At 26.7% G+C, this 27,182-nt stretch overlaps 4 protein-coding genes and 1 long non-coding RNA gene across 9 annotated transcripts; 3 read left to right on the forward strand and 2 right to left on the reverse strand.

Moving 5' to 3' along the window:
- The first annotated feature begins 3,174 nt into the window (after positions 1-3,174).
- Positions 3,175-5,673, forward strand: LOC130664033 (uncharacterized). Its single transcript, XR_008989287.1, has 3 exons — positions 3,175-3,285; positions 4,013-4,109; positions 5,037-5,673. It is a non-coding gene; the product is annotated as an uncharacterized LOC130664033 (long non-coding RNA).
- LOC130664028 (serine-rich adhesin for platelets-like) lies at positions 5,668-17,581 on the reverse strand. 4 transcript variants are annotated; one of them, XR_008989286.1, is made up of 8 exons: positions 17,469-17,581; positions 16,907-17,050; positions 11,709-15,232; positions 9,560-10,959; positions 8,434-8,712; positions 7,253-8,365; positions 6,387-6,623; positions 5,668-6,257 (listed from the first exon to the last, which is right to left on the reverse strand). XR_008989286.1 is itself a non-coding variant. In XM_057463682.1 (8 exons), exons 2-7 carry the CDS (start codon positions 17,043-17,045, stop codon positions 6,521-6,523), a joined length of 6,534 nt encoding a protein of 2,177 aa, XP_057319665.1. In that variant the 5' UTR covers positions 17,046-17,050; positions 17,469-17,581; the 3' UTR covers positions 5,668-6,257; positions 6,476-6,520. The 4 variants fall into 4 exon arrangements, 3 of the variants coding, with proteins under 3 accessions (XP_057319665.1, XP_057319664.1, XP_057319663.1); XM_057463682.1 differs by having other exon boundaries at positions 6,476-6,623; positions 11,709-15,208; XM_057463681.1 differs by having other exon boundaries at positions 6,476-6,623; positions 11,709-15,226.
- An 847-nt stretch (positions 17,582-18,428) lies between these two features.
- Positions 18,429-20,773, forward strand: LOC130664030 (protein fuzzy homolog). 2 transcript variants are annotated; one of them, XM_057463685.1, is made up of 6 exons: positions 18,429-18,809; positions 18,910-19,044; positions 19,123-19,515; positions 19,615-19,812; positions 20,078-20,277; positions 20,355-20,773. In XM_057463685.1, the coding sequence occupies exons 2-6, from the start codon at positions 18,967-18,969 to the stop codon at positions 20,719-20,721; spliced, it is 1,236 nt and encodes a 411-aa protein (XP_057319668.1). In that variant the 5' UTR covers positions 18,429-18,809; positions 18,910-18,966; the 3' UTR covers positions 20,722-20,773. The 2 variants fall into 2 exon arrangements, with proteins under 2 accessions (XP_057319668.1, XP_057319667.1); XM_057463684.1 differs by having other exon boundaries at positions 18,430-19,044; positions 20,355-20,772.
- An 85-nt stretch (positions 20,774-20,858) lies between these two features.
- Positions 20,859-23,611, forward strand: LOC130664032 (RNA-binding protein 48). Its single transcript, XM_057463686.1, has 5 exons — positions 20,859-21,088; positions 21,229-21,419; positions 22,647-22,835; positions 22,903-23,298; positions 23,383-23,611. Exons 1-5 carry the CDS (start codon positions 20,978-20,980, stop codon positions 23,468-23,470), a joined length of 975 nt encoding a protein of 324 aa, XP_057319669.1. The 5' UTR covers positions 20,859-20,977; the 3' UTR covers positions 23,471-23,611.
- Positions 23,612-23,725: 114 nt separating this feature from the next.
- LOC130664029 (nucleolar complex protein 3 homolog) lies at positions 23,726-26,797 on the reverse strand. The gene is made up of 4 exons (XM_057463683.1): positions 26,036-26,797; positions 25,255-25,960; positions 25,008-25,172; positions 23,726-24,395 (listed from the first exon to the last, which is right to left on the reverse strand). The coding sequence occupies exons 1-4, from the start codon at positions 26,661-26,663 to the stop codon at positions 23,726-23,728; spliced, it is 2,169 nt and encodes a 722-aa protein (XP_057319666.1). The 5' UTR covers positions 26,664-26,797.
- Positions 26,798-27,182: the final 385 nt, after the last annotated feature.

Raw genomic sequence — 27,182 nt, forward strand, 5'->3', positions numbered from 1 at the left:
TCTTTAAAAGAATGTGTAGTAATTTTCCTAAGACTCTAATTGTTTTTTCTTTATTGGTTCTGAAAAAAATTTTTTTTATGATTATTCAAATTTTTAGTTGATATTGTCTAAATAACAAAATTTACAATAAAAATGCTGATATCAATTTTCGAGGAAATTTCATTCTTTACAAAAAAAAAAAAAAAAAAAATCCTCTTTGTTAAGTTGCTCAAGTTCTTTGTTAACGTGATATAGGGATTCTTTAACTTTTGTAAATAAAATATTAAACAAAAAAAAAAAAAAATTAGACCAAATGTCTTTTAGTTTAAATTTTAAATCAGTTAATAATTTTCTTTTTATTAATTCAACCCACTAATGGAAATACGAAGGATTAAATTTTATAAGCTTCGAAAAAATTTTTGTACGTTAACGAAGAGCTTGAACAACTTAACTAAGAGGACCTTTTTTGTAGAGAATCAAATTAACTAAAAAAATCGTTGTCTGAATTTTTACTGTAAATTTCGTTATTTAGTCAATATCAACTAAAAACTTAAATTATCATTAAAAAAATAATTTTCAGTAACAATAATGAAAAAACAATTAGAGTCTACAGTCCTCATATTTATACTATTATCAATTACATTTATATTTTATTAAACATCTTTCATACTCACGCGTCAACGGTGCAAATAACACTACTATTGCATTTTATACTCAACACTACTAACGCTGTGCCTCGACTAATTGATACACGTTGTCCAATTTTTTTTTTTTTTTTATTTATTTATTAGTACAATTATGTTTATTATTTATTATAATGTATGGCTTACGTTTTTTAAAAGTAAAAAATATAAATCATTACATTATTTGTTTTAATGTGATTATAAGTCTATTTGATGGTGTACATCATTTACATATTGAATCGACGAAAACCCCTACTCGGTCCATAACGTTTTTTTGCCTTCTCGAATTAACAAGGTAAGACTTGTGGTGGTTGGGTTTAAATCTCACAACGTGTTATTAGGATGTGTTCGTTAAACACGCCTCTACGAAACATTCAAACGTGATGCACAACTCTTATTACTCTACTATGGCAGTTAAAACACATTGACTTATAAAGTTTTTGTATTAAGAACCCCATAAAAAAAATTCATATGAAAATTCTAAATAGATTTATGTATTCATCATTTCTATCTAGTTTTTTTTGTTTTTATACAAAAATGAAGATACCTATCTAGCAATCAACATTAATTTTTCTAATCAATTGCAACCAAATTTATACCCAATGTCAAAATATCTGTAAAAATTAAATAAATATATACTACATATAGTAATTATTTTTTTTTTCATGAAAAATTGCATTGAAATAACATTTACATTTGTAATACCTTAATTATTTCGCCAACTAGATTCCTAATTTTATTTATATTTTATTTTTTATTTTTCAACTGTATACAATTATTATAACATTTTTGATAGATATGAAACACAATAAATGAATGTTTTTTCAAGCAAAGTCTTCTGACACGAATATAATATAGACACTTTCATACAATACTTTTTTTTTCTTCGATAAATTTTATTAAAATAATTTGAAAAACGGCTTACTTTACAGGCCAGCTCCGAAACTTCCCGCTTTTTTCGAGCTCAAGAGCTCGACAATACTTTTAAATACATTGGTATTTTCTTCAAGCTTGAAAAAACTTACGTTATGTATGAATTTCCAAAATTAAAAAAAAAAACTTGAAAATAATCTATGAGGATCGTTTTTAAATTATGCTTGCTAAAGTCTATGTTTCGGACAGAAATTTATAGAAATGATCAAGATGGAGAGTTACATGATCTTTAAATAAAACCAAGCGAGTTCATTTATGAAACACCCACAAAAAATTGTCAAAGATAGTGATTTTTCGTTATTTTGGATGATAATACTACCCTGATAGGAAGGGACCATTCGACAAAGCTTGGACCAGGCTTTGGCCCGTAGTCACGCCAGAGTTCTGAGCCTTGGCTAAGCTATTGGGTGAACATCGATCCAAGCTTTGGGAAACAAAATATCAAGCATTCGCCAAGCCTCGGAAAACAGAAAATCAAGCCTGAGCCAAGTCTCGGGGAACAAAAAATGTATGGCTCACCCAATACTCGATTTAAAATATCACTATTTAAATTAATAAATATAGTTAAAAATACTTTGATCACACTGTCATCGTTATTAGTGTCATTACATTCGAGAAAAATATTATTATTTTTTTTTTTAATTTTTCATTGCTGATATCCTTCAAACTGATAAGCGATTTTGATGTTTGAGGCGGCATTCGACGCAGTTACTCAGCCTTCATCGCTCAAACATTATTAGAATTTATCAGTTTTGTGATTTTTGAGTTTATTGTTATCAAGGTCCCAAGGATTTATCGGTATGAAATTTTATAAAATCTTATTTGAACTCGTGAGATAATTTCCATAAAATTTTATATAATTTTGAAAAAGGCTAAAACTTTAATTTTGAAAAATTTCATAACGTTTTAAAAAATTTCATAAATTTTTATAAAAATCTATTAATCCTTATCAGTGAACACACATTAATTAGAAAAGCAGTCACTATTTTTAGTACACTACATAATTAACATAGAAAATATCTTAATGTGTAAATTATAGCAATGTAAGTATATAAAATGAATATACAATCTGCCACAACCAGATTTCATTTGCATGTAGAAATGTACTCCAAATTCTGCCATTAGAGATCCCAATATTTTACAGATACCATAAACCAACCCTGAATCCATCCTAACTACGTGAGTGCTGCCCATATAGCTGCCATTGTCCTATCGTTTTTGAGCGCTAATCTAAGTCGCCGAAAATTCCATCCTCAGTCCACCTTTATATAATAATAAGAGAGCATATGAGTAAGGTAATTTAAATTGTTTAATCATAACGGCGAAATTGATAATAATCATCAAACAACATACTAGAAGTCAATTAAACCCAATAAATGACAAGCCTGCAGGACAGCAAAATATTTCTTAAAAACTATTAGAAATAATTGATGGTTTTTGAAAACATCACCATTCCAAAGTAATTCAGCGACAACTTTATGGTGTCATAAAGATGTCTTTTGAAGTCAGTGCTGCCAGATCGTGCGATATTTTTACCCCCTCCTGCCATTACACTCCATGCTATTTCAGCTCGGGAAGGGCAAGACAAATTTTATTTTGTCTCAAAGTTGAGTTTTCTTAAATAAATAAGACGTACAGATGTTGGTCCTGGGAGTCATAGAAAATTTGTTCTTTTTCCCGTCTTAAAAATGTAATTTTTCAATTAAAAAATAGTTTAGATGAGTTATTTGACAATTATTTGTAATTAACTTTTTGTCGTCACTGGTATCAAGTTCTTTAAGCGGATATTTTTTCGGTGACAAAAAGTTCTGATTGTTTACAACATTTTGGTGTCATATCGATAGGTCAAAAAACAGCCTCAAAACTACTATCTTATAAATGTCACGAAGTCAAGTGTGCTACTTGGGAACAGTTATTTTTAATATTGTCTTATTTTTAAAATTACAATTTCAATTTTTTTTAACCTTAACAACAAAAGGAATCAAAACATCACTAATAATAAATTGATACATTTAAAAAAACAAAAACGTTTAGACTGATTTATTTACTTAATTTATTTTTTATTAAGACAAAGATTTTAAAAAATTTTTTTATAAAAGAATATATTATTCATAATTATATTTTACTTCGTGTCTATTAAAATAACGTCATGGCTTCAAATAAACAAATAGTGATCATTGTAATTATTTTTAATATTTTATCATGGACTCTTAGTACATATGGCTACTATTATTTGCAAAAATATTTATGTCGATCGAAAAATAACTGTTTTCTTCAGAACTTAATATAAAACATGAAAAAAGAAAACGATAGATACTTAACCGAATATTTTGCTAAACTTTTTTTTTAATAAAAAAAATCTTCTAAGGAAGAAATAAAGTTAACATCATCAAATTTATCACCTAATTATTCTGCAGACGATAAAAATCTTGCTGATAAAATTGAAGAAACTTCCCTCAATGTTTCTAATGAGAAAACGAAAAAATTTAAACCAACTACTGATGTAGATCCAAGGTGTTTATTTATTTCTGTTATAAAAATTTGTTATTTATTAACCCTGATTCAGAAATCTAATTTGGAATGATTAAATCCATGCTAAAGTGTATATCTATATATAGTCAATTTTGCTAACTTTGAATTGTTTCAAATCGTGTTTGATTCATTCCAAATTAGATTTCTGAATCAGGGAAGGCTGTATTCTACTTTTAGTATGCGAAAAAAAATCTATTTATTATGAATTTCTAATGAGATCATGAATAAAAATATACATGTAGGGTTTGTTATGCTTAATAAATACACTATTGAAATACATTAAAAAAAACTATATTCTATATTTTATACACTTTTAACATACAAAAACATCATTCGAATACAACGCCTCGATTAGTAGATGGGTCGGCGCATAGTGTTGAAATTTCAAAAATGGATAATTTGAAATAGAAAATTTTTGAATTTTTAGATTCAATGTATCTCTAGCAACCAGCTGAACTAGGATTTTTGATGTACATATAAAAATAACAAAATAGTGGCGAAAAAAAAAAAAAAATCGCTTTATTTTTTTCTTTGTTCATCGTATTTTGTTATTTTTGCATGTACATAAAAAATCTTAATTCAGCCGATTGTAAGAGATATATTGAATCTAAAAATTCAAAAATTTTCTTTTTCAGATTGTCTATTTTTGAAATTTCAACACCAAGCGCCGACCCACCTACTAATTGAGGCGTTGTATTCGAATGATGTTTTTGTATGTTCAAAGTGTATAAAATATAGAGTATAGTTTTTTTTATGTATTTCAATAGTGTATTTATTAAGCCTAACAAACTCTACATGTATATCTTTATTCATAATCTTATTAAAAATAGCTTTTTTCTTTCATACGCTCAAAGTAGAATACTGCCTTATTATTAATGTCAAAAAGTTAATTTTTCTATTTTTTATAAGGTTTCAACAAACAAACCAATCTCTCAGGTGTTATGTACACGGAGAAAAATGGACTTGAGAAATGTACGAATTTTTATTATGCTGTCGACCCAACTTGAAACAGGCAGTTGAGTCGCCAGAAAATTACTATGCGGCATTACAAAAAATATCATACTCTCAAAACTTGTTGATTAATTGTAATAAAAATTATTTGTCTAAATTAGGAATTATTGTCAAGAATAAAACATTTTTATCGGCTCACAATAATAATTATAGTACAGCGTGATAGTTTTTTGGCGACTCAACTTCCTGTTTAAAGTTTGGTCGACAGCATAATAAAAATTCGTACATATTTCATCTCCATTTTTCTCGGTGTAATGTACACAGACTATTACCGACGTGAGAAAGATCTCAGAAAAAAATGAAAAAGCTTGTGAATGGTTTAAAGATACTTTTTAAGCATTGTCCAAAGGAATCGATAGAATGCTGGGACGATCTTCGTCGTCGAGACCCTCCTGAATTTAGTTCGGATGAAGAAAAATCTCAAGGAAAATTTCTAGGACATTCTTATGGAGACTTAAATTTATTTTTAAAAATATTCAATTCTACTTAAAGATTACAATTAATGTAATAAATAAATAAACAACACATAATTAAAAAAAAAATATTCAACTTTATTACACAGGTACAGAACGTGTATTTTTATGAGGTATATACGTTATATATTTACACTATCCAAAAACACTATTTTATTCCAACGAGTCTAATTAAGTTGATATTTATCGATATACTTAGATCTTTAGATTATTCATGTAACTTAAAATTTTTAAATATTTTTATACACTTTATCTCTGATACTTCTTATGTTAATATTTACGTTGTTTTATAAACTATATATAATATGCACGAACGTTTTATATAAAAGCTCTTTTCACATCTTCGTGAAATAAAAAAAAAAATTTCATCATCAATAATGAGCACGTTTGAAAAATAACTAAAAAAAATTATATAAAACAAAAATAATTTTTTTTTCTTAATCTTTAAATATGAGTTAATATTCACTGAATATAATTCTGATAAAAATAATCCGATCAACTTTGTTTTTGTTTGTTTGTTTGTTTGTTTGTTCCTGAAAAAGACAACTTACCATCCGCAGACTGATAGATAATCGGTCCAGAATCGGTATCGCTGGATTATCAAGTACAAAATTATTATCTTCTATAATTAAATTCACTAATGTATCTGAAATAAAATGATCGAAGAAAAAAAAAATCAGTTTAAAATATAATTATACTGTACTAATAATTAAATAGTATTTAAATAATCTTCATATTAATAAAATTTAAATAAATAATCTATCAAGTACTAAACTGAATATACTTCAAGAAAGATGTTCATCAAAATATTATAAAAATAAATTACAGATTCTTCATATTAGTTAGACTATAGAACCATCTTACGTATCAAAAAATAGTTGAAATCTCTCATATTTGTAGCGTTAAATGCTACGATGTGGGTCTGCGATTAAGATGAGCGTATATACAAGCGTCGTCCTTACACGTTCCTTTTAATTCGTAAGGACACAAAACTGCGTTTGGATCCAAGTTTCTGTATGAAAGCAATAAAAAAACACAAGACATGTCCTCAGAGCAATAAACAATAGCTTAATTAATAGTATCAATAAAAAAACATTTTTTTTTTTGTTCACATTTTACAATTAACCCTCCGTCCGTCGCGCGGTCTCGCTACCCTTCGTTCGTATTCAATATTGCGGTATTGCTAAGTATTATAACTATGAATTTTCAAAATTCAAACCACACAAACTTATACGACTAAACAATTATAATTTCTTTTTAAGAATCTTTCTACTTAAATAAAAATTTTGTATTAAATAAAAATATTAAAGAAATAGATTAATTAAATAAATCGCTGATGGTAGCTGGCAACACTGCGCAGAAAATCCGAAGAAATTTAACGCCCGATTTTACTCGCGTCAGTAGCAAATCGTCGCGTTTCTCAGATTTTCCAACAAAAAAAAATTATTTTTTTAATATTTAAAATATCGGAATAATAATTATCATTCATTTACTTGATACGAAAAAGCATAGGAGAAGAACTCATAAAATTTCGACAGACGGAAATTTATTTTCTTGTTAAATAATCTTTTAATAAAAATTGCGGCGCTGCGCTCATAGCGCGACGGACGAAGGGTTAATATAAAATAACAATAAACTCACCTAGTTGGGTTAAATGCTGGTAAAATTGACTCATAAGATTGTACTGGTTGTGCTGGTTTATTTTTATCATTGTCTTTACGTCTACCTGGTAAACAATTTACCCGCGTCTTTGATGGACTTTCAATATTTACTTCAGGTTTTGTCTCATCAAACTCCATAGTATTGCTAAGGGAAGCACTAAATTGAGCAGTACGTACAGTTGGCCGAATTAATGAAGAGTTTTGAACAGGTGTATTAGAAAATACTGGTAATGTAGTATCAATTGAAGGATCAATTTTTTCTTCAGTCTTGGGTTGAATAGAGTCTATATTTTCTTGTATCAAATTTGTAGTAGTCGATTCATTTGGACACGATTCTTCAGGTAGTGTTGGATCAATTGGAGTTAAACGAGACTCAAGTTCATTATAATCATCCAGTTCTTTGTCTACTTCATCTTTAGCAATAAAATTCATTTCTATTTGATTCAATTCATTTTCTAAATTTGGATAAGATATATTCGATTCAGAATCAACTGGTAGCGATTCTAATTCAATATCTATAATCTCTTGTTTAATAGGCATCTCTTCATAATTTATATTACTATCATAAGTATCTTTATCATTGTTTTTTTCTTTAGATTTATTTTTAACAGATTTTGAACTCGATGCAGACTTGGTCGAAGCCGTTTCTAATTTTTCGTCAGTAGGATCTTCAATTTTAATAGTTACCGAATCATTGATGGATGATTGACAATCTGTATTAGCTGCACTCACAGTAGTCGAGTCTTCTTGATTGATCACTAAATTTTGTGATGTATCAGAATTAATTGGCAATGGTTCTAACAATTCTTGACTATCAAAATTTTCAGTTTTTATTGAAGTTGATTGTTCAGATGATGTAGTATTATCATTTGAATTTTGTTCATTTATTATTATATTAGTTTGATCTAACTGAATTTGAGCATCTGATCTATCATTATTTGAATTATCTATTGATGTTTCTGACGTTTTATCAGTAGACTGTTGATTACTATTATTGTCACCCGACGGAACTTTTTTCTTAGCTAATCTTTTTATACGACTTGCAACTTCTTGAACTGCTTCCAATGATGATTGATTTCCAGCAGGTGGTACTCTAAAATAATAATTTTATAAATATAAGAATAATAAATAATTAAAAAAATTAATGAAACTATACTGTACTTGTATTCTTTTCCTATAATAAATAATCCCATTTCAGTACAAATACGTGAATGTTTAATACACTCAAGTCTTCGATTATTAACTGCAGTTTGATTACTCAGTACTTCCGATGTCGTACTAGATACTTTGTCTTGTTGTGTTTTCAATCGCTCTTCAGCTAACTTTAATTCTGAACGCAATCTTTTTACTTCAGCAGACAATTGTGATTGAACTTCACGTTCAACTTCAAGTTCGTGTAGACCATTAGCCAAACGGTTATATGCATCCAATCGTATTTGTCTAAATTAAATGGGAAATATGGTTAAAAAAATTATGATTATTAACACTATTTAGGGGCTATACTTAAATTACGGAACTAATCTAAAGGGCAGGGGGGAATCAAACCAGTTTCTTACTATTTGTTATGTTATGGGGAAAGCCGTTTTCATTGTTTGTATACAACTTATTAAAATGTATATAACTTATTTATTATTGTATATAATTTTATAATCTTTTATAAAACTTTATGATAACTAATGGTGTGTTCGGACCCACCGCCCGGGGCATTGTTACGCCCACCAGACACTCAAGAAAATTTTAATTCTTAGTAAATTTTTTAGAAAAAAAGTGAATAACCAATAAAAAAAAATGTATTCATTATCAAAGATTATTAATAACCAAGATAATAAGATGACTTGATAATTCATACACTTTTTTGTATTGATTATACACTTTTTTTCTACTTATTTAGTAATTAATTAAAATTTTCCCGGGTATATAGCGAGCTCCCCAGTGCGCCGGGGCGGAGATCCGAACACACCATAATAAAAAAAAATTTTAATTAAATTTGGCGCTCCGAAATTCGCCTACAGCTAAAACTCCCAATCCACCATAAATTTGTATTACAGATATCTATCGGTCAACAATTTCTAAGAATAAAAATAATTACGTAAAATATGGGGAAGGGGGAGGGGGGTAATATTTTGATACGATCTATTACATAAGAAGAGTAAGGGTTCAAAAATAATCCCAAATGCGTTACGTAATTTAAGTACGAATCCTTACCAACCAGAAAAATAGTTATAAAATAATTATAATATTACATTATCTAAAAAAATATCAAAATTGAATTTCAATAAAAACTTACCTTTTCTCAGATAGTTCCTTTTCCATCGTTGTCAGTTTAATTCGTTGTTGTTCTGAAGGAAGATTTTTATATTGTTCAACTTCAACTCTAACTTCAGCATCCATTTTGTCTACTTGTTCTTGTACCGATAATATTCGATTATGATTTTCATTAACTGATGATGCTTCTGTAACTTCTTGATTTTCTAATTGTAAATAATCTAATCTAATAGTTGACTCTAATAAACTATTTGAATCAGAATTTACCGACTCATTTTTAGGAGCAATAGTTATTGAAGATGATTCTAAATTTTCGTTTGATTCGTTAGTTAAAATCAATCTTTCTTCAGCCTCAATATTTATATCTATTTTAGTTTCTTCAATCGTTATATCATCAACTAAATTATTATCATCACAATTCATAAATAGATTAGTATTATTATTATTAATTATTTGTGGTTCACTAATATCAATTCTGTTATTATTATCATTGAGTACAGCATTTTCTTGTTCTTGATCAGTTTCTTGTACATTATTAGCTCGCATATTCAACTGATCAGCCGTTAAAATTCTTAGGAATGGCGCAGGAATTTTTGGAGAATTTACTTCTTCTGATTGATCCTTGTCTTTTTTAATAATACTTACTTGTCTACGTTGTGGTAAACCAACATCACGAGTGTTTGAAATTTGAATAACAATTTTTTCTAAAGTATTATTGACTGATGAATTTTCCGTAATCATTGTCGGCCAATTTATAACATTAGATGGCACGACAGGTGTTTCAAAAACACTCGCAATAATATTTGGATCAATTTTTTGTTCTTCGAAAGTAAATGATTCTGACATAGGATCATTCAAATGATTAATATATTCGAATAAATCATTACTAGCTGTACTAGTAACAGTTTCAGTTATACTACTAGTAAGTTCTGCAGTATTAGGTTTTATATCTAGAGTTTGAGCAATTGTTTGATCTGTTAAATTATCAACAGTCGCATCATTAACATCATCATTAGCCTTGAATGAAGAATGAATTTTAGAACTCGCTCTGGGAATGTTTTTAAGAAGTTCTTGAGTACAATTGGCAATTATTTTTAATCGATTCTCTTCATTTTTCGATGATGAATCACTTGAATTACTTGATAATTTATTATTAGTTATTGAAGTAGACAATTTAGTAGTAGAAGAAGTAGAAACAGTTACAGTTGCTGAAGTTTTTTGAGATACCGAAGTTTTTAAAGCTTTTTTTGGCTGATTCTTTGTAGAACAAATTGATTCTGTAGGTTTAACAACAGGTGCAGACTTTTCGACATTTTGCGATCGTTTTTCATTGGTAAGATTTTTTGTTTTTTCTAGTTCTGCGACTCGCTGTTTAAGACGTCGATATTCTTCCTGCTTATTGGGTGGTAAATGACGCATAGCCTAAAATTATAATTTATTCAAGTTATTAGCACTATAGTATTTTTTCATTTAATAAATGTATTCAGTTAGTAAGTAATAATTTGTAATAAATAATAATAAATTTTAAATGAAAAAATGTCATTCGACAGCCGGAGTTGAAGTAGATTTCTCATTGAATTGACTTAAAATCCCAATAAATCGATGAAAATGATCGTAAAATAAAAAGTAAAAATATTAAATTAAGGTTGGGCCGTACTAACCGAATCTTTGAATTTTACGTTTCTTTCGATTTCTTAATCAATTGTTATTATAGCAATTTTTATAGCTTCCGAAAAAATGTCTAAGACACATTTATTTTCTTAGATTTGACCTCTATGACAAAATTGAGCTAGGTTTTTCCGTTAAAAATCTATTTAAGGATAAACTCATAGAAGTAACATTTTTCGTTTTTTCTTAATTTTAAATGACCGTTATTTCTAAACTATACCGATTTTACTCATCATCGGACTCGAACAAGATAATTGTCCAAAGAATAAGCGTTAAAAGTTTTACTAAGATCTCTTTAGAATTTTGAGCGCTATCGACGCCACAAAGTGCGTCATATATATATATATGTATATATATATGTATAAACTTTTGGATCAATGATATTTTTGAAACCTAGACTAATTATGATAGACTATGGGAAAATTTTATGAAAATTCCAGCAAAAGGATAAAAGTAATAGCTAGGTTTTTACGAAATCTACTAAAAATAATTAATAAACTTACTTGTGGTGTTTTATTAAGATCTGATGTCTTATTGGATGTAGAACTCGATGATTTTGACGCAGTAGCCTCTGTTTTTTCTCTTTGTGATCGTAAAAATTCCTCGAGACTTTTTTCAAATTCTGTAGTAGGTATAGATAAAGGTTTAGTAGCATTTGTAGTAGGAGTTTTAAAGTTACTTGGTTTTGATGTTGTCATTGATGTTGTTTCTGAATCAGTATCAGTATCTGAATCTTCACCAAGATTTATCACCATTCGTTGTATTTTCTTTGATGATGTTATTTTCGAAGTCGGTAACTCAACTGGATCATTGATCTTCGTATTGTTTTTAAAGATATTAGTCTGTTGCAGTAATGAAGCTATTTTCTTTTGGTTATGAACTATTTTATTTTGTATCACTGAATCTATTGTGCTTTGAATAGATTCAGCAGTAGATTTGTCAGTTGGTTGAATTGATTTTTTAATTATTTTCTTAAGTGGAGCTTGAATATTTGTTGTGCTTGGACGTTTACTAACTGGAACTGGTTCATTTAATATCTTATCAGATGGTACATTAATCTTCGAACTTATTTGTTTTTCACGATTTTGTATCGTATTTGTCGTAGGTAAATTATTGGTTGCTGATATTTTAACAATAGTTTCATTTATTTTTTCTGATATAAGTTTATCTTTTGATACGTCTTTAGTAGACTCCGATTCTTTATTGTTTGAACTCGAAGATTCAGATAATTTAAGTCGTTTTGGTAATGATGCTAATGCTAATGCCCGCAATTCTTCTTCTTCAAAACTTGATCGCCGTTTTTTATCATTAGATTTTTTTCCACTTAAAGATTTATCAGTATCTAAACTTTTACTAGTTTCTTTTGTAGATGAAGTTCCTAATTTTTTTATATTTTTAACTTTCGAAACTTTATTATTAGAGTTATCTTTCTTTTGTTTTATAACTTCATTAGTTTTATTTAAAAGATTATCTTTGGAATTTTCATCGGATTTTTTATCTAATTTATTACTACTTGTCAAACGTTTTGTTATTGAATCTGATTTTTTCGACTCTTCATTAATTTTAATATTATTTGTTTGTTCTTTTTTTGAACTGTCACTATCTTTGGAATATTTTTTATTGAAGTTTCTATCATTCAAAGATTTTATTTTATTAGATGAAATTGAAGTAGTACTAGTGGTCGTAGCATACGTAGCATTAATAGTCTTTTTTGTAGTTATACTTTTCTTAGCTGGTGTTTTAGGCCTTCCAGGTTTTCTTTTAGATTGATCTACTACCGTTTCTAATTCTTTGTCCGCATTAGTACCATTTGATGGTTCATCAGAAATTTTTAAACTTTGAGTTGTTCTAACATTACTTTGTTCACTTGGCAATTCAATACTTGTATCATCATTTAAAGAACTGTTAAAAGCTTCTGCAGAAGTTGATGCTAATGGTTTTTTAACAACCTGTGGAATTTTAATTGGTTTAAATGTGGCATTAGTTTTAACAGATTGATTATTAACATCAACAGGTTGCATTTCTGCGCTTTTAAATACTTTTACCGGATTATTATCAATTTTTTTCGGTGGTAATGGTTGTTGCAAATGTTTGTTTATTCTCAAAATTGGGACTGGTACCAACTTATTAACTTGTGTAGACATTTTATTTGTATCTTTGTTGCTATCAGAAGTATCATCACGGCAAATAGGACCATAGTCTTCTTCAAGATCACGAATAACTTCATCATATAGTTCATCTTTTTTCTTAGCTCCACGAATTGATGAATTTATTACCTTATCCGGTCGTTGAATTGATTCTAATGTATTTGGAATTATTGAGCTTTGAAGTGGAGATAATACTTGATAAGAATGAGTTAAATTCACTGATAATGATGAATTTATTTGTTCTAATGGCACTGATAGATTATTTGATATACTTTGATTAGAAATAAGTGCATTTGGATGCATTGTACGTGAATCATTAAACGCTGAACGTATATTGTTGTTTGTTGGATCATTTGAAGTAGTAGGTATTATTGAACTATTGATAATTGGAACACTTGAAGGAGATATAGATGATTCTATATTATGGATAGTAGGATTAGAAGCTGGTAAATAAGATTTTTTAGGATCGGGAATTACGGGTATTGTGAAATTTATTTCGGGAGTAGGATAATTAAATTTAGTAATTGGTGAAAATTTGTTAGCTAATATATCTGTTGGATCAGATGGTGAATAAGGAGTTTCAAGATCAATAATTCCATTTTTATTGTCTTCTAAATCATTTGAATATCCATTAACAAATGTATCTCCTAATATTACATCTGTTGGTGAATAAGGAGAATAAGGTTGAGAATTTATTTTCTCCCGTTCTAAATCAGAGTCTAATTCCATGTCAGCAATATCACTACCTCCGTTATGTGCAGTTGAAACTGCAGGTGAATATATTTCTTCACAATTATCTATTACATCGTTCAACAGACTATCATCATAAGTAACTTCAGTTTTCACTTCTTTATCTCGTTTTCTTATTAATCCCTTCTTTTTTCTTTCATTAAATTTATTTATTACCGCAGTCCTAAGTGCATCAGCACGTAATTGTAATTCTTCAACATTGTGATCATTACTATTGAAAGAAAGAGTTGGCGTGTCATCAGATCCTGCTGAATTATCGTCATGGTTTATTTGTTGCTCATCATCACATTTAGAATGTTGTGTATCCAGAGCAAGACGCCGTAGAGTGTCAATATCTTCCTCATCAATGTCTTTTTTTATTTCATTTATTTCTTTACGATTATTATTATCACTTCCTTTTGAATCTGAATGTAATTTACCCATATTACTTAACTTGTCCTTCAATGAACATTCTTTATGTCGATTTTGTCTTGCTGGAGTAATTGCTGTAGTATCATATTCTTTAACTTTTTTCAATAAAGATGAATTGTATGTTTCATTATAACGTCTAGCTGGTGAAACTTTGTGTGGACAATGTTTAGGAGGTAATGAAGAAGTTGATGGTTTAGCAGGTGGTAAAAATCTACGGGGTGATCTTCGACGAGGTGATGGTGAACGCGAATGATGAACTGGAGATCTATATGATGATTTAATTGGAGAACGATAATGTTGTCTTGAAGATTGGGAAGGTTGAAAACAAGATTGATGAGTTGTCGATTCACGCGTATCGCTGTAAATTACAGGTGGTGCATTATAAATTCTTGGTGGTGGAATAAGATCTCTGTCATCTGGAAGTCGTACACCAACAACTACATCTGATTCTAAATCATCCATTGTTAGCATTCTTGCTCCTGCAGTTTTTTTCTTTTTTTTTTTTCGTCTTTTTTTCTGCCCTGTTCTGATAAGATATTGTTTTGAGCTTCCAGGCATACTGATAAGTTCTGTATCTTCATCACTAGATATTGGTAAAAACCCATCTTTCGAATCTTCTCGTTTAATGATTATCCTATGATCTGGTGCAACGAATCCGTTGGAACATTGACGATTTTCCTTACCGCAAGCTGCATCTTGAGAAGGAATATCAACTTCGACTAGGATTAGAATATATAAACGAAAATAAAATAAAAATAAAATACAAGATAATAATCTTTGATTAACTTATTGCGTTTATAAAAAAAAAATGTTAAAATTTTTTGTCAATATCATTGTTTTTATCTAATCTGTTGAAATCTTTCTGCTGCAATGTCTTCAAGCTCAAAAAAATAATTAATTTTAAACAAGAAAATAAATTAATCGATTGCGTACAAAATTTTATAAATCAAAGACTACATAAACTAAAATTCTGAAACAAGTTTTATTGATTGTAAAGGTTTATATTTTTTAAATAAATAAAAAACAGAAGAAAATGTACGTGAAATTATACATGAACATTTGTAATAAACATATAAATTCTCATATTCTTGATAACCAGTTGAGCTCAATTTGACGTCAAATAATATATATTTAGGTACATGTTAGCATGTTTGACGTCAAATTGAGCTCAACTGGTTATCAGAGATGTAATTTATTATGTTATCAATAGTTCAATTATTATATATATATATATATATATATATATATATATATATATATATATATATATATATATATATATATATATATATATATATATATATATATATATATATATATATATGAGTGCATATGTTGAATAATGCTTATTAATGCTTATTAATGAGAAAAAAAGAACAAATTAATGTACGGTGACATCATAAGAACTGACTAATGGATTTGATATTTTCTTCCTTTCAATTAAAACATGTACTTATTTTAATGAAACTGACACTAATCAGTTCACGGATTTATCAGTAACATAATTATTTCTAAGTAATCATGAAAATTTTAAATTGTTTCCAATAATTAATTGAGATTTATGTATTTATTATAATCTCTAAATCGTTATTTTTAAGAAAATTTCAGAGCTTAAAGACATGAAAGAAAAAAGTTACAATTTGTAAATGAACAACTAAAGAATTTTACTCCGAATTTTCAAGTTATTAATTCTTTCTTTTATTATTGTAAATTTATTTTTATATATTTACTTAATTAACTAAATCAAGGTTTCTTTGCTCAATAAAAAATTGAACCAATTTAACGTATTTTAACATAACATAAAACATACTATAAAAATAAAATAAAATGATTTTTAATATTTTATGCAAATACAGAAATTAATTAAAATAATAATAGCCACTTGGTAGTAATGCAACACATTGTAAATGAATCGTGAAATATTTTATATAAAAATCTGACATAGCAAAATTTCATGAGTGTGAATGTAGCAGACATCAGACAAATCTAAAATTATTAATAAATAGAGTAAATAATTAAATAAATAAATAAAAAATTAATAAGTGAATTTTGTATTTATTTATTTAATTATTTACTCTATTTATTTATTTTTAATTTAAAATTTGTCTGATGTCTGCTAATTCACATTCGTCAAATTTCTGTTTAAAATAAGAAAAAAAAATATTTCATAAATTAAAAATTTAAAAAGAAAAAATTAATTAATATTTAATTAAAAAATTAAATGGTCGGTAAGAAAAATTTTACCTAATTTAACATACTAATTTTATTCAGAATGTCGTCACACAAATGTATATGTAGATAGACAAGTGTATGTGTACGCATTTATAACTGCGTAAGGACTTAAACTGTACCCTAAAATTAAAAACTAATTTAAAATAAAAATAAATTATTACCTCGTCTATCACCCATTTTAGTTTTAGATGATTTATTTTTATGTGATCTGGATTTTTTTTTTCGATGATTATTTAAATTTAAATCTTCCGACGAACTTACATCTTCTAATGAAATTTCACCTTCTTCTTTTTCTTCCATTCCTCCTACAAAACCATAGATTACAAAGAATTTTTTTTTTTTCATTCAAACATAACCATTTTTAAAATACAATAACACAATAATGTATTTTAAAATATATTCAAATAAATTATTAGATCATGATAACAAAACTAGTTTATGGACAATCACATACACAGTGTTGAATATCATATTAAAAAAAAAAAAAAAAAAATTATTCAAGATAAAATTTGAGTCATCGCGTCAAATTACGAGTTTTCATTAAAATATTACTGATCTTTATTTACGACAAAGCCAAGGTTAGCGGATGTGACTTCATTTCCATTATCCTTATTTTTATAAATATTATTAAGTATAATTTTCATAAAGTTTATTCAATTGGCAATATATAATATAGTAATTATTATTCAATGATTAAAGAGAAAATTATTGATATGTACTCACAACGCTCTAGTCAATGGTTCAATTGACAATGCTTGCACTCTTGTGGACACTGTGGAGAGAAACCGCCATTTTGAATTGTTTTGTATAGTATATGTATATTTATATAATTAAATGAATATATATAATAGATGTATGGAAATTTATCATCATGCAATCAGTGCACTGCTAGCGACAATTATGCTCCAATTTGACGCAAGTTTTAAACCTTTTTCTTATTTTTCTGACATAATTTAATTAAAATTACAGGAAATTTATTTAAAAAAACTACTAACGCACTTTTCAGAAACAAATATTGTAATCGTGAATATTATATTTTATTGTGAAATAAAAAATCTAGTTTTTGACTTCCATAACGCAAACAGACAATTGATCAAAACGAAATGAAAAATTTTATAACAAAATTTTCATCTGAAATAAATTTAAATTTCTTGAATAAATTTTTAAGTCTTTGTTACTGACATTTGTCGAAATATATTTTTTGATGAAAACTAACAGACATTTAGAAGGTTTTTTTTTGTTTTCACATAAATTAAATATTATTGTAAAAAGTTGTATTAAAATATGCACCCAAAGATGTTTAAAAGTTCTTTATGTATTCTTTAAAATTATTTTTTATTAATATTGAATTTTTTATATTTAAAAATGAAAGGACGGTAAAGAAGACTGATAAATTTGATGTCAGTTTTTGAAGTCAATTTCAATCGAAATTTACTCGGTGATTTATTTTTTTTATTTCATTTTAACATAAGTGTATAATTTAAAATATCAACTTTTTACCGGAGCTAACAACCGCACACTGTAATAATTAAGCCACAAACAATTTTTATATGAGTATTATATTTATCACATAATTAAAATATATCCAAATTATACATTAAATCAGAAGCAAATTTTCGAAGCTAAAAAACTTGCATAGTAATTCAACACTATTTCAAATAAAATTCTTTGTAAAATAAAATTTTCACTAATTAATAGTTACTTAAATAATTTTCAGGAGTAAATTTTTTGAGTAAATTCTATTAGGGGATTTAATATTAAGTAGAATTTTTTTCTGTGTCTAGTAATGAAACTTTTGTTTTCTGATTTAAATTCAGAGTACTATGAATTTATCAGCGGTTGAAACATAAAACACCTGCCGTATACTCGCTATTGATTACTTCTACCGGCGTTGGTAGAGCAACAAGTCACAAATCAAAATGATTCTGCATCGATTAACAAAATCATCTTGATCCTTTATATGTCCTTAGGCTTAAGGGACTGAATTTGAAGCCTGAGGATTAGAGATTTAAATTTCTCTTTATTTAATCAATAATTATCCTTATAACAATTATTATCAAACGGGTTTGTTAAAATCTTATGTTTCTATTTAAACGTATTATTTTGATCACTAATTTAACAAATTTAAAACATCTAAAAGTCATAAAAATTTGATTCACATTAGAAAAATAGATGACTTTAAGAAGATTAGTGAGTTAAAAAATTATAAATATTTAAAAATATGGCAGCTCACGTTATGTGTTTAACTTCATCTGGAGGTATTCCTATTTTTTTACGAAAAAGAGGTGAAGGAAATATTGTAAGTTTTGTTTACATAAAATGTTTTATTATTTTGTTATTAGTTTTTAAAATAATTGTAATTATCTGTATTTTTTAGATGACTTTTTCAAAAATGGCATCATTAAGCGGAATTCATATGTTTTTAAAATCACAAGATATTAAATTAAATGATACTCAAATGCCAGATCGAGTGATATCTTGGAAAGAATATGTTGAATCAATTACATTGATAGCAATTGCTAATGGAACAACTAGAAAAATTTTAGATTATTTTATTGATGCCGTATTTAATGCGATGATTTTTGTTGTTGGTATTGAAGAAATTAAAAATCCACGTAATATTGAAAAATTAAAAAAAGATTTACGTGCTTGCAGTACTATTATTGATAGATTATTTGATTGTTTGGATATTGGTGAAAAAACTTCTAATAGAATTGAATTAATTACATTACCAAGCTGTATATTATGTCCGGAAAATAATTTGCTACGAGTACATAAAATAAAATATATATTCTTTTTATAGTGATATAATAATAATAATAATAAATATTAATTAGTCGTAAATAAATTTATAAATTTTTATTTTCAGAATAGTCTTGAAGTATTTGTGGAGTATTTAGATTCTTCTTATGGTTGTATTCTTGTTCATGGTTGTATAGCAATAGCAACTGAAAGCTGGTGGGATTTAGATTCTATTGAAATAAAATTACTTATAATGTCAACATTTATGGATCGAAACAGTACTTCATGTGATTTGCCAGTATTTTTACCTAAAATGAGTCCAAATGTATTGATATCTCATAATTTTAGTTATTATTTATGAGTGTGAATGTAGCAGACATGAAACAAATTTAAAATTATAAATAAATAGAGTAAATAATTTCTAAAAAATGCCCATTTAAAAAATTTTGAAATTAATAAGTGAATTTTGTATTTATTTATTTAATTATTTACTCTATTTTTTTATTATTTTAAATTTTTCTAAAGTCCGCTATATTTACACTCATTGTTATTTAACTATTTATTTAATAATAAATTTACTTATGTTTTAGATAGCATTTAGATTGATAACAATAACTTTAATTGAAGGTGTTCAAATATTAGCATTATGCGGACCAAAACCAGATTTAGTAGAAATTGAAAAAACAGCAATTCAATGCTGGAGAAATCATATTGATATTTTACGATCAGCTGAAAAATGTTATCCTTACTGTTTTCCTTCTACAATTTCGTTGGATCCATCCATATTGGGGTACTATTATAATCATATAGTATTCTTTTTTTCTTGTTTTTATTATTATTAATAAAACAATAATTCATTTATTGTAGATTTTTATTAATTGATTATCAAACTGGTAAATATGTTGCTGGTAAAAATCCAAAACCATCTTCAAGTCATCCCACTGGTACTCAAAAATTGGATATTTTACGATCATTTTATTATCAAGCTGTTGAAGTATTTTTAACTTCTGAACCAAATGATAAACAAGACAATGAAAAAAATTCAAATAAAAAACCAGTTATTAGATCAAAAGAAACATATTGGTGTTTAGAGTATCATAAATGTCATGCATTAAAAGAAAAAGATAATATTATATGTATTTTATATACTTATACAATACCTATACATACAATAAGACTGATCACACGTAAAACATTAAAAACTTTAATATCCGACAAACAAGTTTGTTGGTAATTTAAATATATAACCATTACAAATTAAATTTTTTATACATTTTATATTTTTTTTATAATAAATTTATAATTACAATTAATTTTTGACTATTTAAATTTCCCGCTTAATTAGAAATTACCCTTTTTATTTTTGTTGGTTATAAAATCGTGTTCAGAAAAATAAATATAAACAAAGAAATCGTTGTAGCATCAGCTGTAAACAAAATATTTATTTATTTATTTAATTATAGTTATTAATTTTTATAAATAAATGAAAAATGTCTGAATCATCAGTAAATAATATTAAAAAATTGGATCATCATATACAGCTTGATTTATGTCGCACACGACCTCTTTATAGACAAGGAAAAAAATTAACAGCAATTAAGGTAGCATTGTATCCTAATAATATAAATTATTAATCATAAAAGTTAATTATATTAATTGCAACACTAAAAGTATGATTATGTATTGTTCTGTGTTTGTTTTTTTATAAATTTTTCCTTGACAATTTAGCTCTATTTAACAGGTTTATACAGTCAATGATGAATCACAACATATCATAATATCTGGTGTACCGAAATTAAAATTAATTGATGATGTGAGAAAAATCATTATACCTTATGGAGTTATTAAAGAATTAGTCGTAATTAATGATTATCCAGATGAAGATTTTACAGAATCATACCATGTACGCTATGAAAGAATACAAAGTGCTAGGTATTGTACTTGTAGACAAAAACATTAACTTTATACGCAAATGTTTTCAAGAGCATTATTCGACAGTGCTCCCTGCTTTTTAAAAATATTCAATGACTTTCAGCTGTCATAACTGTATACAAATTTTATTAATGAATTAAAAATAATCAGCTAAATCAAAAAAAATTTTAGTATACTACGTTTTTAAAACGGACTAAAAAGTATAAAATAATTTCTCTGAGCCTCATGAAGATTTAAAAACACATACAGATTCTGAACTTTTTACAGATAGTCCTGAAATTTTATGATTTTTAATTTTTGATAGCTATGAAAATACTTGTAAGATTTAAAACCAAAAACATGCGATGCATGCAACAGATAATGGATACATAATAGTTCAACTAACAATTTTATTAAACTGCAAATAATATGAACCAATCTGTAAGTTTTTTCATTGATAGCTCCTCTCTATACTTCTTACAGTTATGAATTGCATGCGCCCCACGTTTTTTTTTAAATCTTACAAGTATTATCATAGCTATTAAAAATTCACAATCATAAATTTTCAGGACTATCTGTGGTTTTAAATCTTTATGAAGCTCAGAGATATTGTTTTATACCTTTGAGTCTGTTTCAAAAACGTGGTATACTGAAAACTTTTTATTATTTTGATAATTATTTTTTCATTTTCTTTTATTGTCATCTAATTCTGAGCTACGTTCCAAATTTCAAGTATCTAGCTCATCAGGAAAATAGTTCAAAATCAATTATAAAATTCCACCCGAACAGACATACATAAAAGTGAGTTAATAAAAAGTTAAAGCATTAGGTGAAAAAAAAGGCAACGTAGTTTTACCATTTCACTGAGATATAGATTTGAAAGAAAATTACTTATTGTTGTTATCGATGAGAAATTAAACGAAAGTTGTTGAATAAATTTCAGTCAGATGTTCATGTCAATATTGTAATTTGAAAAGTCAAACTTTGTAAACTAAAATTTACTCAACGAATTGATAATAACTGGATGTTATTATTTGTCAAATCTATATCTCAGCGAAATTGGAACTCCGTTGTCTTTTTTTCAATTAATGCTTTAACTTTCTTTTAGTTAATTAATAAATTATTAAAACGGTTAAGACAGTTGAAAGTCATTGGATATTTTAAAAAAGTAAGGGACACTGTCTAAATATGCCCTTAATTTAAAAGTAATATTTTATGTTATTAATATCAATTATTATTTGTATTTAGAATAGCTAAACGTTTTTTGGATGGTAAAAATTTTTTTGGTGGGATTTTACATGTATTTTATGCTCCAGAATTAGAGTCAGTTGTAGAAACTAGAAAAAAATTGATTCAGAGACGTAGAGATATTTCAGTAAGAATAAAAAGACAAAAAGAAGAAGCCGCTAATTTAAAAATTGATGTATTCGAAGCTAGGTACTGAAATAATAATTATATATTCAGAAGTTCAATAGAATAAGTTTATTAATTAGTTTAATTCCAGGCCTCAATATAATAGACAAAAGAAGTATCCAGCATTACCGCTAACAGAAGAAAGACTGAATAAACACTATCCTAGTGAATCTATGACGAGTATTTATAATGGAATTCCAAGAAATATAGATCCCCGTCCAGTTTGCGAACCAAGTCTTCCTTCACCTCACGAATTACACTTACAATCAAGTAGTAAAAATTATAAAGGTCGAAACATTGATGATAGTGTTAAAGTTAGAGTTGAACGGCCGAAATTAATTGATACGAAAAAATTATCGCAGTTTAACGATTCTATAAAAGATGTCAAAATTTTTTCGGCTGTAAAGAAAGTTGATAAAGGTATTACAATTAAATTGCTTCCCAATACCCAAGGAACAAAAAAACGGATTATTATGAAAGACAGCAAGTAATTATTATTTTAATTGCGTAGTGAATTTAATCTAAATGGGAAAAAGAAAAATTCTTTAATTAAATTTAAAAATTTTTTTAGCGTAACAAGTTTACTACCTAGTGACGATCTTCAAACATCTATCGCATCAGCGAAAGCTCGTATTCGTGAAGCAATGGAAAAAAATTAATTCAAAATATGCATTAAGTGAAACAAATTCTTATTATTTTTTTACGTATAATTTTTATACAATAATTTGAATATTTAATTGATCCTCGGTAGAAAAATAAAGATAATTATCAAATATTTATTATTTTTCTCTCAATTGAAAACCTCTTAATTAATCAAAAGAAATGTTAACGAATTAAAATATTTAAAAACAATTTTTTTATTAAATTTACTTACAAATTGCGAAAAAAAAAAAAATTGTAAATTTTACATTTTATTATTTTGTTTTAATTGCTTTGTAAAAATCTAAGCTTTCTATGGTAGATAAACGTTTGTCTTTCATTTCTTGAACATAATCATCGAATTTTCCATCAATAAAATGTCCACTAAAAGTAACAGAAGTTTTAGCAGTGTGTTTTTTAGGAATTTGAACGGCAGGATTGAAAACCACTTCTGACGGATCATATTGAGAATAAAGTTCTTCAGGTGATAATTTAGCTATTTCTGGATTTAAAGATCCTTCTCCAGTAGTTGGAACATTATATGTTATATTTTTTGCCATCCTTTGAACGATGCAATGATAATGTCTCTGCAATGCGATCAATTCCCATAAAGCCGCACGATGTGCATTACAATACTCCGGATCATCTAATTCTGGTTGATAAGTTCCATCTCCAACATTGTTATCAGTGTCTAATAAAATTTCTGCAGTTTTACATAATTGAAATAATTTTTTTACAATTCCAAGTAGGCCCAGAGATCCATGATGTTGTAACTGTAGTGTAATCATCGATATTCGTTTAATAAATGACACCAGACGTGCTTGAGTCACTCTTCTTCTACGATTTATCAAAGCTTGAGTGAGGCATTGAATAACAATCTCGCAGTTTTCTTGATTACGCCCCAAATCAATGTTGGGTAAAATTTTATACAGATGTGAATAAAATCTGTAAAGTAAATTATAATATTAACAAATTATATATTTAGATATAAAATATATTAAATAAATACACTTATCCAAAAATTTAAAGGAACAAAAAAATTTTATAAATTTCTTAGTATATTTTAAGGCTGTATTTCCGTGAAAAATGGTCGTATCAAAAAATTTAAAAAGGCAATTTGAAGCTAGAAATTTCTAATTTGAAGACCTTCTAGCAAAAAATTTTTTCGAGCTACCGTTATTGCGTAATCATAAGAAATAGCTCAAGACAAAAATTTAAAAAATTTTCTTTGTTTTGTTTTCTGAGTCTACGAATTCGAGAAAATTAAAAAAAAAACCAATGCAGAGCTCAGTTAACAAATTTACTTAGTTACATTTTGATTTTTTTTTTGTCTTTGTACGACAGTTTTTTGCTGAGTTATCGGCCTTTAAATGAAAAAGGAACCTTTTGTCTTTGATTATCGATATTCAGCAACTAATCGCACAGTAACTTTGAGGGCAGCTTTAAAAAGTTGAATAAATGTCCTCTAAGTCTCATTTTCGAATTAAAAAAAAATGTTTTTCATCCTTAATATTTTTAAATTATATATTAATAAATTATATTGTAAAAAAAAATAACCTGTGAGGATCAATAGTTAATGATGACCCGTGTCCAGATAGAATTGTAAATACTGTCTGAATACAATGTAACTGTTCTCGTTGTCCTAAATTTCCTTCTGCTAATAATTTGTTGATGGCATTAACTAAATCTTGATAAAAATCTAAATTTATGCAGTGAGCAAATCTGTTTAAATAAAATAAATTTATTAATTAAATCCATAGACGGTTTAAATATCAATATTTTCAATTAAAATAAATATACTCACTTGGCCAATCCTTCTAAACAAGCAGATAAAATTTTAGAATTAGGAGCATTCTTTATAACTCGGAAATAAATTGTAAAAACAATTGTCGTAATTTCAGTTAAGATTTTGTGAGCTTGAGCTTTATTTTCTTCAGCTTTTGTTTCAAGCAACTCTTTTTCAACTTCTTCTAATTTTTTATTCTTTTTACGTTCACGTTTACTTAAAGCAAGAATTCTTTGTTTATGGCTCATTAACTTTTTCTGTTTCAATTCATCGTCACGTTCTTTGTCCAAATTAACATTTCTAATTCTTAATGACAAAAGTACTGACAATGCTTCAGTATGTAATGAATATTCTTTTGATTTTATAAATTGATTTAATTTACGTACAATCGTTAATGTTAATTCGGCTTTTTTATCTTCTTTAAATAGTTGAGAAAAACATTTAGCAATTATTTCTCTTACATTTTGACGTTTGTTATTTAAATAAGGAATTAAAAAGTTTGCAATATTAGATGAGTAATTGAAGTATGGATTTGAAGATAATAAATCACACATGCATGTAATAGCAAGTTCTCCAAGTTGCATTTCCGGTTCAGCAACAATTCTAGTATCGCCTTTTTTTTTTCTTAATTTTTCAGCCAACTTTTCTAATTTTTGTAGATAATTTTTATAATTTCTTAATAATGAAGCCTCATAATTTTGTAACTGAAATGTTTCCTTTTTATCTAAAAATAAAAACGATTAAGTTTAATAATAAATAACAATAAATATTTAAATAAATAAAAATAAAAAAAAATTACGTTTTACTCCTTCTTGTTTGAGTTGATGAAGATGGTAAGACGGCAATATGTCTTTAAAAACTTCAAGCAATGAAACTGTTGCAAGTTTTTTTATAGTAATATCAATACCGGGAGTTTTCTCTTCCATAAAATCCAAGAGAATCGTAAAATTATTAATTTTTAATTCAGGATTTTCTAAAATACTACTGGCTGTTAGTCCAATTTTTATTCTTCGTTCATTCAATAATCTACTTCTGTGGGCCATAAGCTCAATATCTGTCATTTCTTTTTTAGTTTTAACATTTTGTTTTTTCATTTTGAAACTTTCAATAAATTCATTATCACTGTCATTTTCAACTTCATTATCGTTGTTATCATTTTCACTTAAATTTTGTTGTTCTTCTTCTTCATCTTCAATTTCTTCCTCAATAACTTGTTTCTTAATAGATCCATCTTTAGTTTTCAATGGTAAAAGATATCTAATTCGTTTATTACCTTCATTTTCATTTATTTTTTCTCTTATTTCTTCATATTTATCTTCAATAAATTCTTGATCACATTTTCTTTTCTTTGATTTCTTAACCTTCATTTTTTCATAATTATCAGTAAATTCTAATTCTGAATTTTTTTCAACTTTTTTTACCACCATTATTAATTTTATTGAAAAATAAATTTATTATTTTATCATTTACTATAAATAAAATTATAAATAATTTTTATATTCAATTTTAATTATAAATAAACACTAACACGTGAAAATAATTTGGTTAAACACGCGAGGTAAAGATACGAAAGAAAAAATAAGAGTATGTTCACATGTAAATTCATTAGAATTAATTGGGCGCATGCGTCATTGTATGATTTTGAGCGGGACTTTCAAATAATAATAAATTTAAAAAAAAGGTCACCCAATGAACGGCACAATTAATTGACGCTTTATTCTACTCGATTATTTACTAAATTTTCTTTAAACTTCTTAAAAAGACTTAATAATTATTTATAGTGAGTTTAATTTTAATTTAATCATTTGAGATAAATCAACAAATGATTCGACTAGAAATAAAAAAAAAATTTTTTTATGACATCAATGTAATTCTTGATACAAGAAAAAATATTCTTGATAATTATAAAGAAATAATTTTCTTTAATTAAAAAGACTTTCATCGTA

Source organism: Microplitis mediator, chromosome 2 (genome assembly GCF_029852145.1).
Source record: "Microplitis mediator isolate UGA2020A chromosome 2, iyMicMedi2.1, whole genome shotgun sequence".
NCBI lineage: Eukaryota > Metazoa > Arthropoda > Insecta > Hymenoptera > Braconidae > Microplitis > Microplitis mediator.

Bases quoted from the DNA above. Each gene is read 5' to 3' on its own strand.
- LOC130664028 (XM_057463680.1), bottom strand. From the start codon at position 17,045: ATGGAAGAAAAAGAAGAAGGTGAAATTTCATTAGAAGATGTAAGTTCG. The intron at 15,233-16,906 runs GTAATAATTTAT...TTCTAATCCTAG, and splicing joins TAAAATGGGTGATAGACGAG to TCGAAGTTGATATTCCTTCT. The intron at 8,366-8,433 runs GTACAGTATAGT...TTATTATTTTAG, and splicing joins ATTATAGGAAAAGAATACAA to AGTACCACCTGCTGGAAATC.
- LOC130664030 (XM_057463685.1), top strand. From the start codon at position 18,967: ATGGCAGCTCACGTTATGTGTTTAACTTCATCTGGAGGTATTCCTATT. The intron at 19,045-19,122 runs GTAAGTTTTGTT...TGTATTTTTTAG, and splicing joins AAAGAGGTGAAGGAAATATT to ATGACTTTTTCAAAAATGGC. The intron at 20,278-20,354 runs GTACTATTATAA...CATTTATTGTAG, and splicing joins TTGGATCCATCCATATTGGG to ATTTTTATTAATTGATTATC.
- LOC130664032 (XM_057463686.1), top strand. From the start codon at position 20,978: ATGTCTGAATCATCAGTAAATAATATTAAAAAATTGGATCATCATATA. The intron at 21,420-22,646 runs GTATTGTACTTG...ATTTGTATTTAG, and splicing joins GAAAGAATACAAAGTGCTAG to AATAGCTAAACGTTTTTTGG. The intron at 22,836-22,902 runs GTACTGAAATAA...GTTTAATTCCAG, and splicing joins ATTGATGTATTCGAAGCTAG to GCCTCAATATAATAGACAAA.
- LOC130664029 (XM_057463683.1), bottom strand. From the start codon at position 26,663: ATGGTGGTAAAAAAAGTTGAAAAAAATTCAGAATTAGAATTTACTGAT. The intron at 25,173-25,254 runs GTGAGTATATTT...TTATTTAAACAG, and splicing joins TGTTTAGAAGGATTGGCCAA to ATTTGCTCACTGCATAAATT. The intron at 24,396-25,007 runs GTTATTTTTTTT...TTTACTTTACAG, and splicing joins TTAACTATTGATCCTCACAG to ATTTTATTCACATCTGTATA.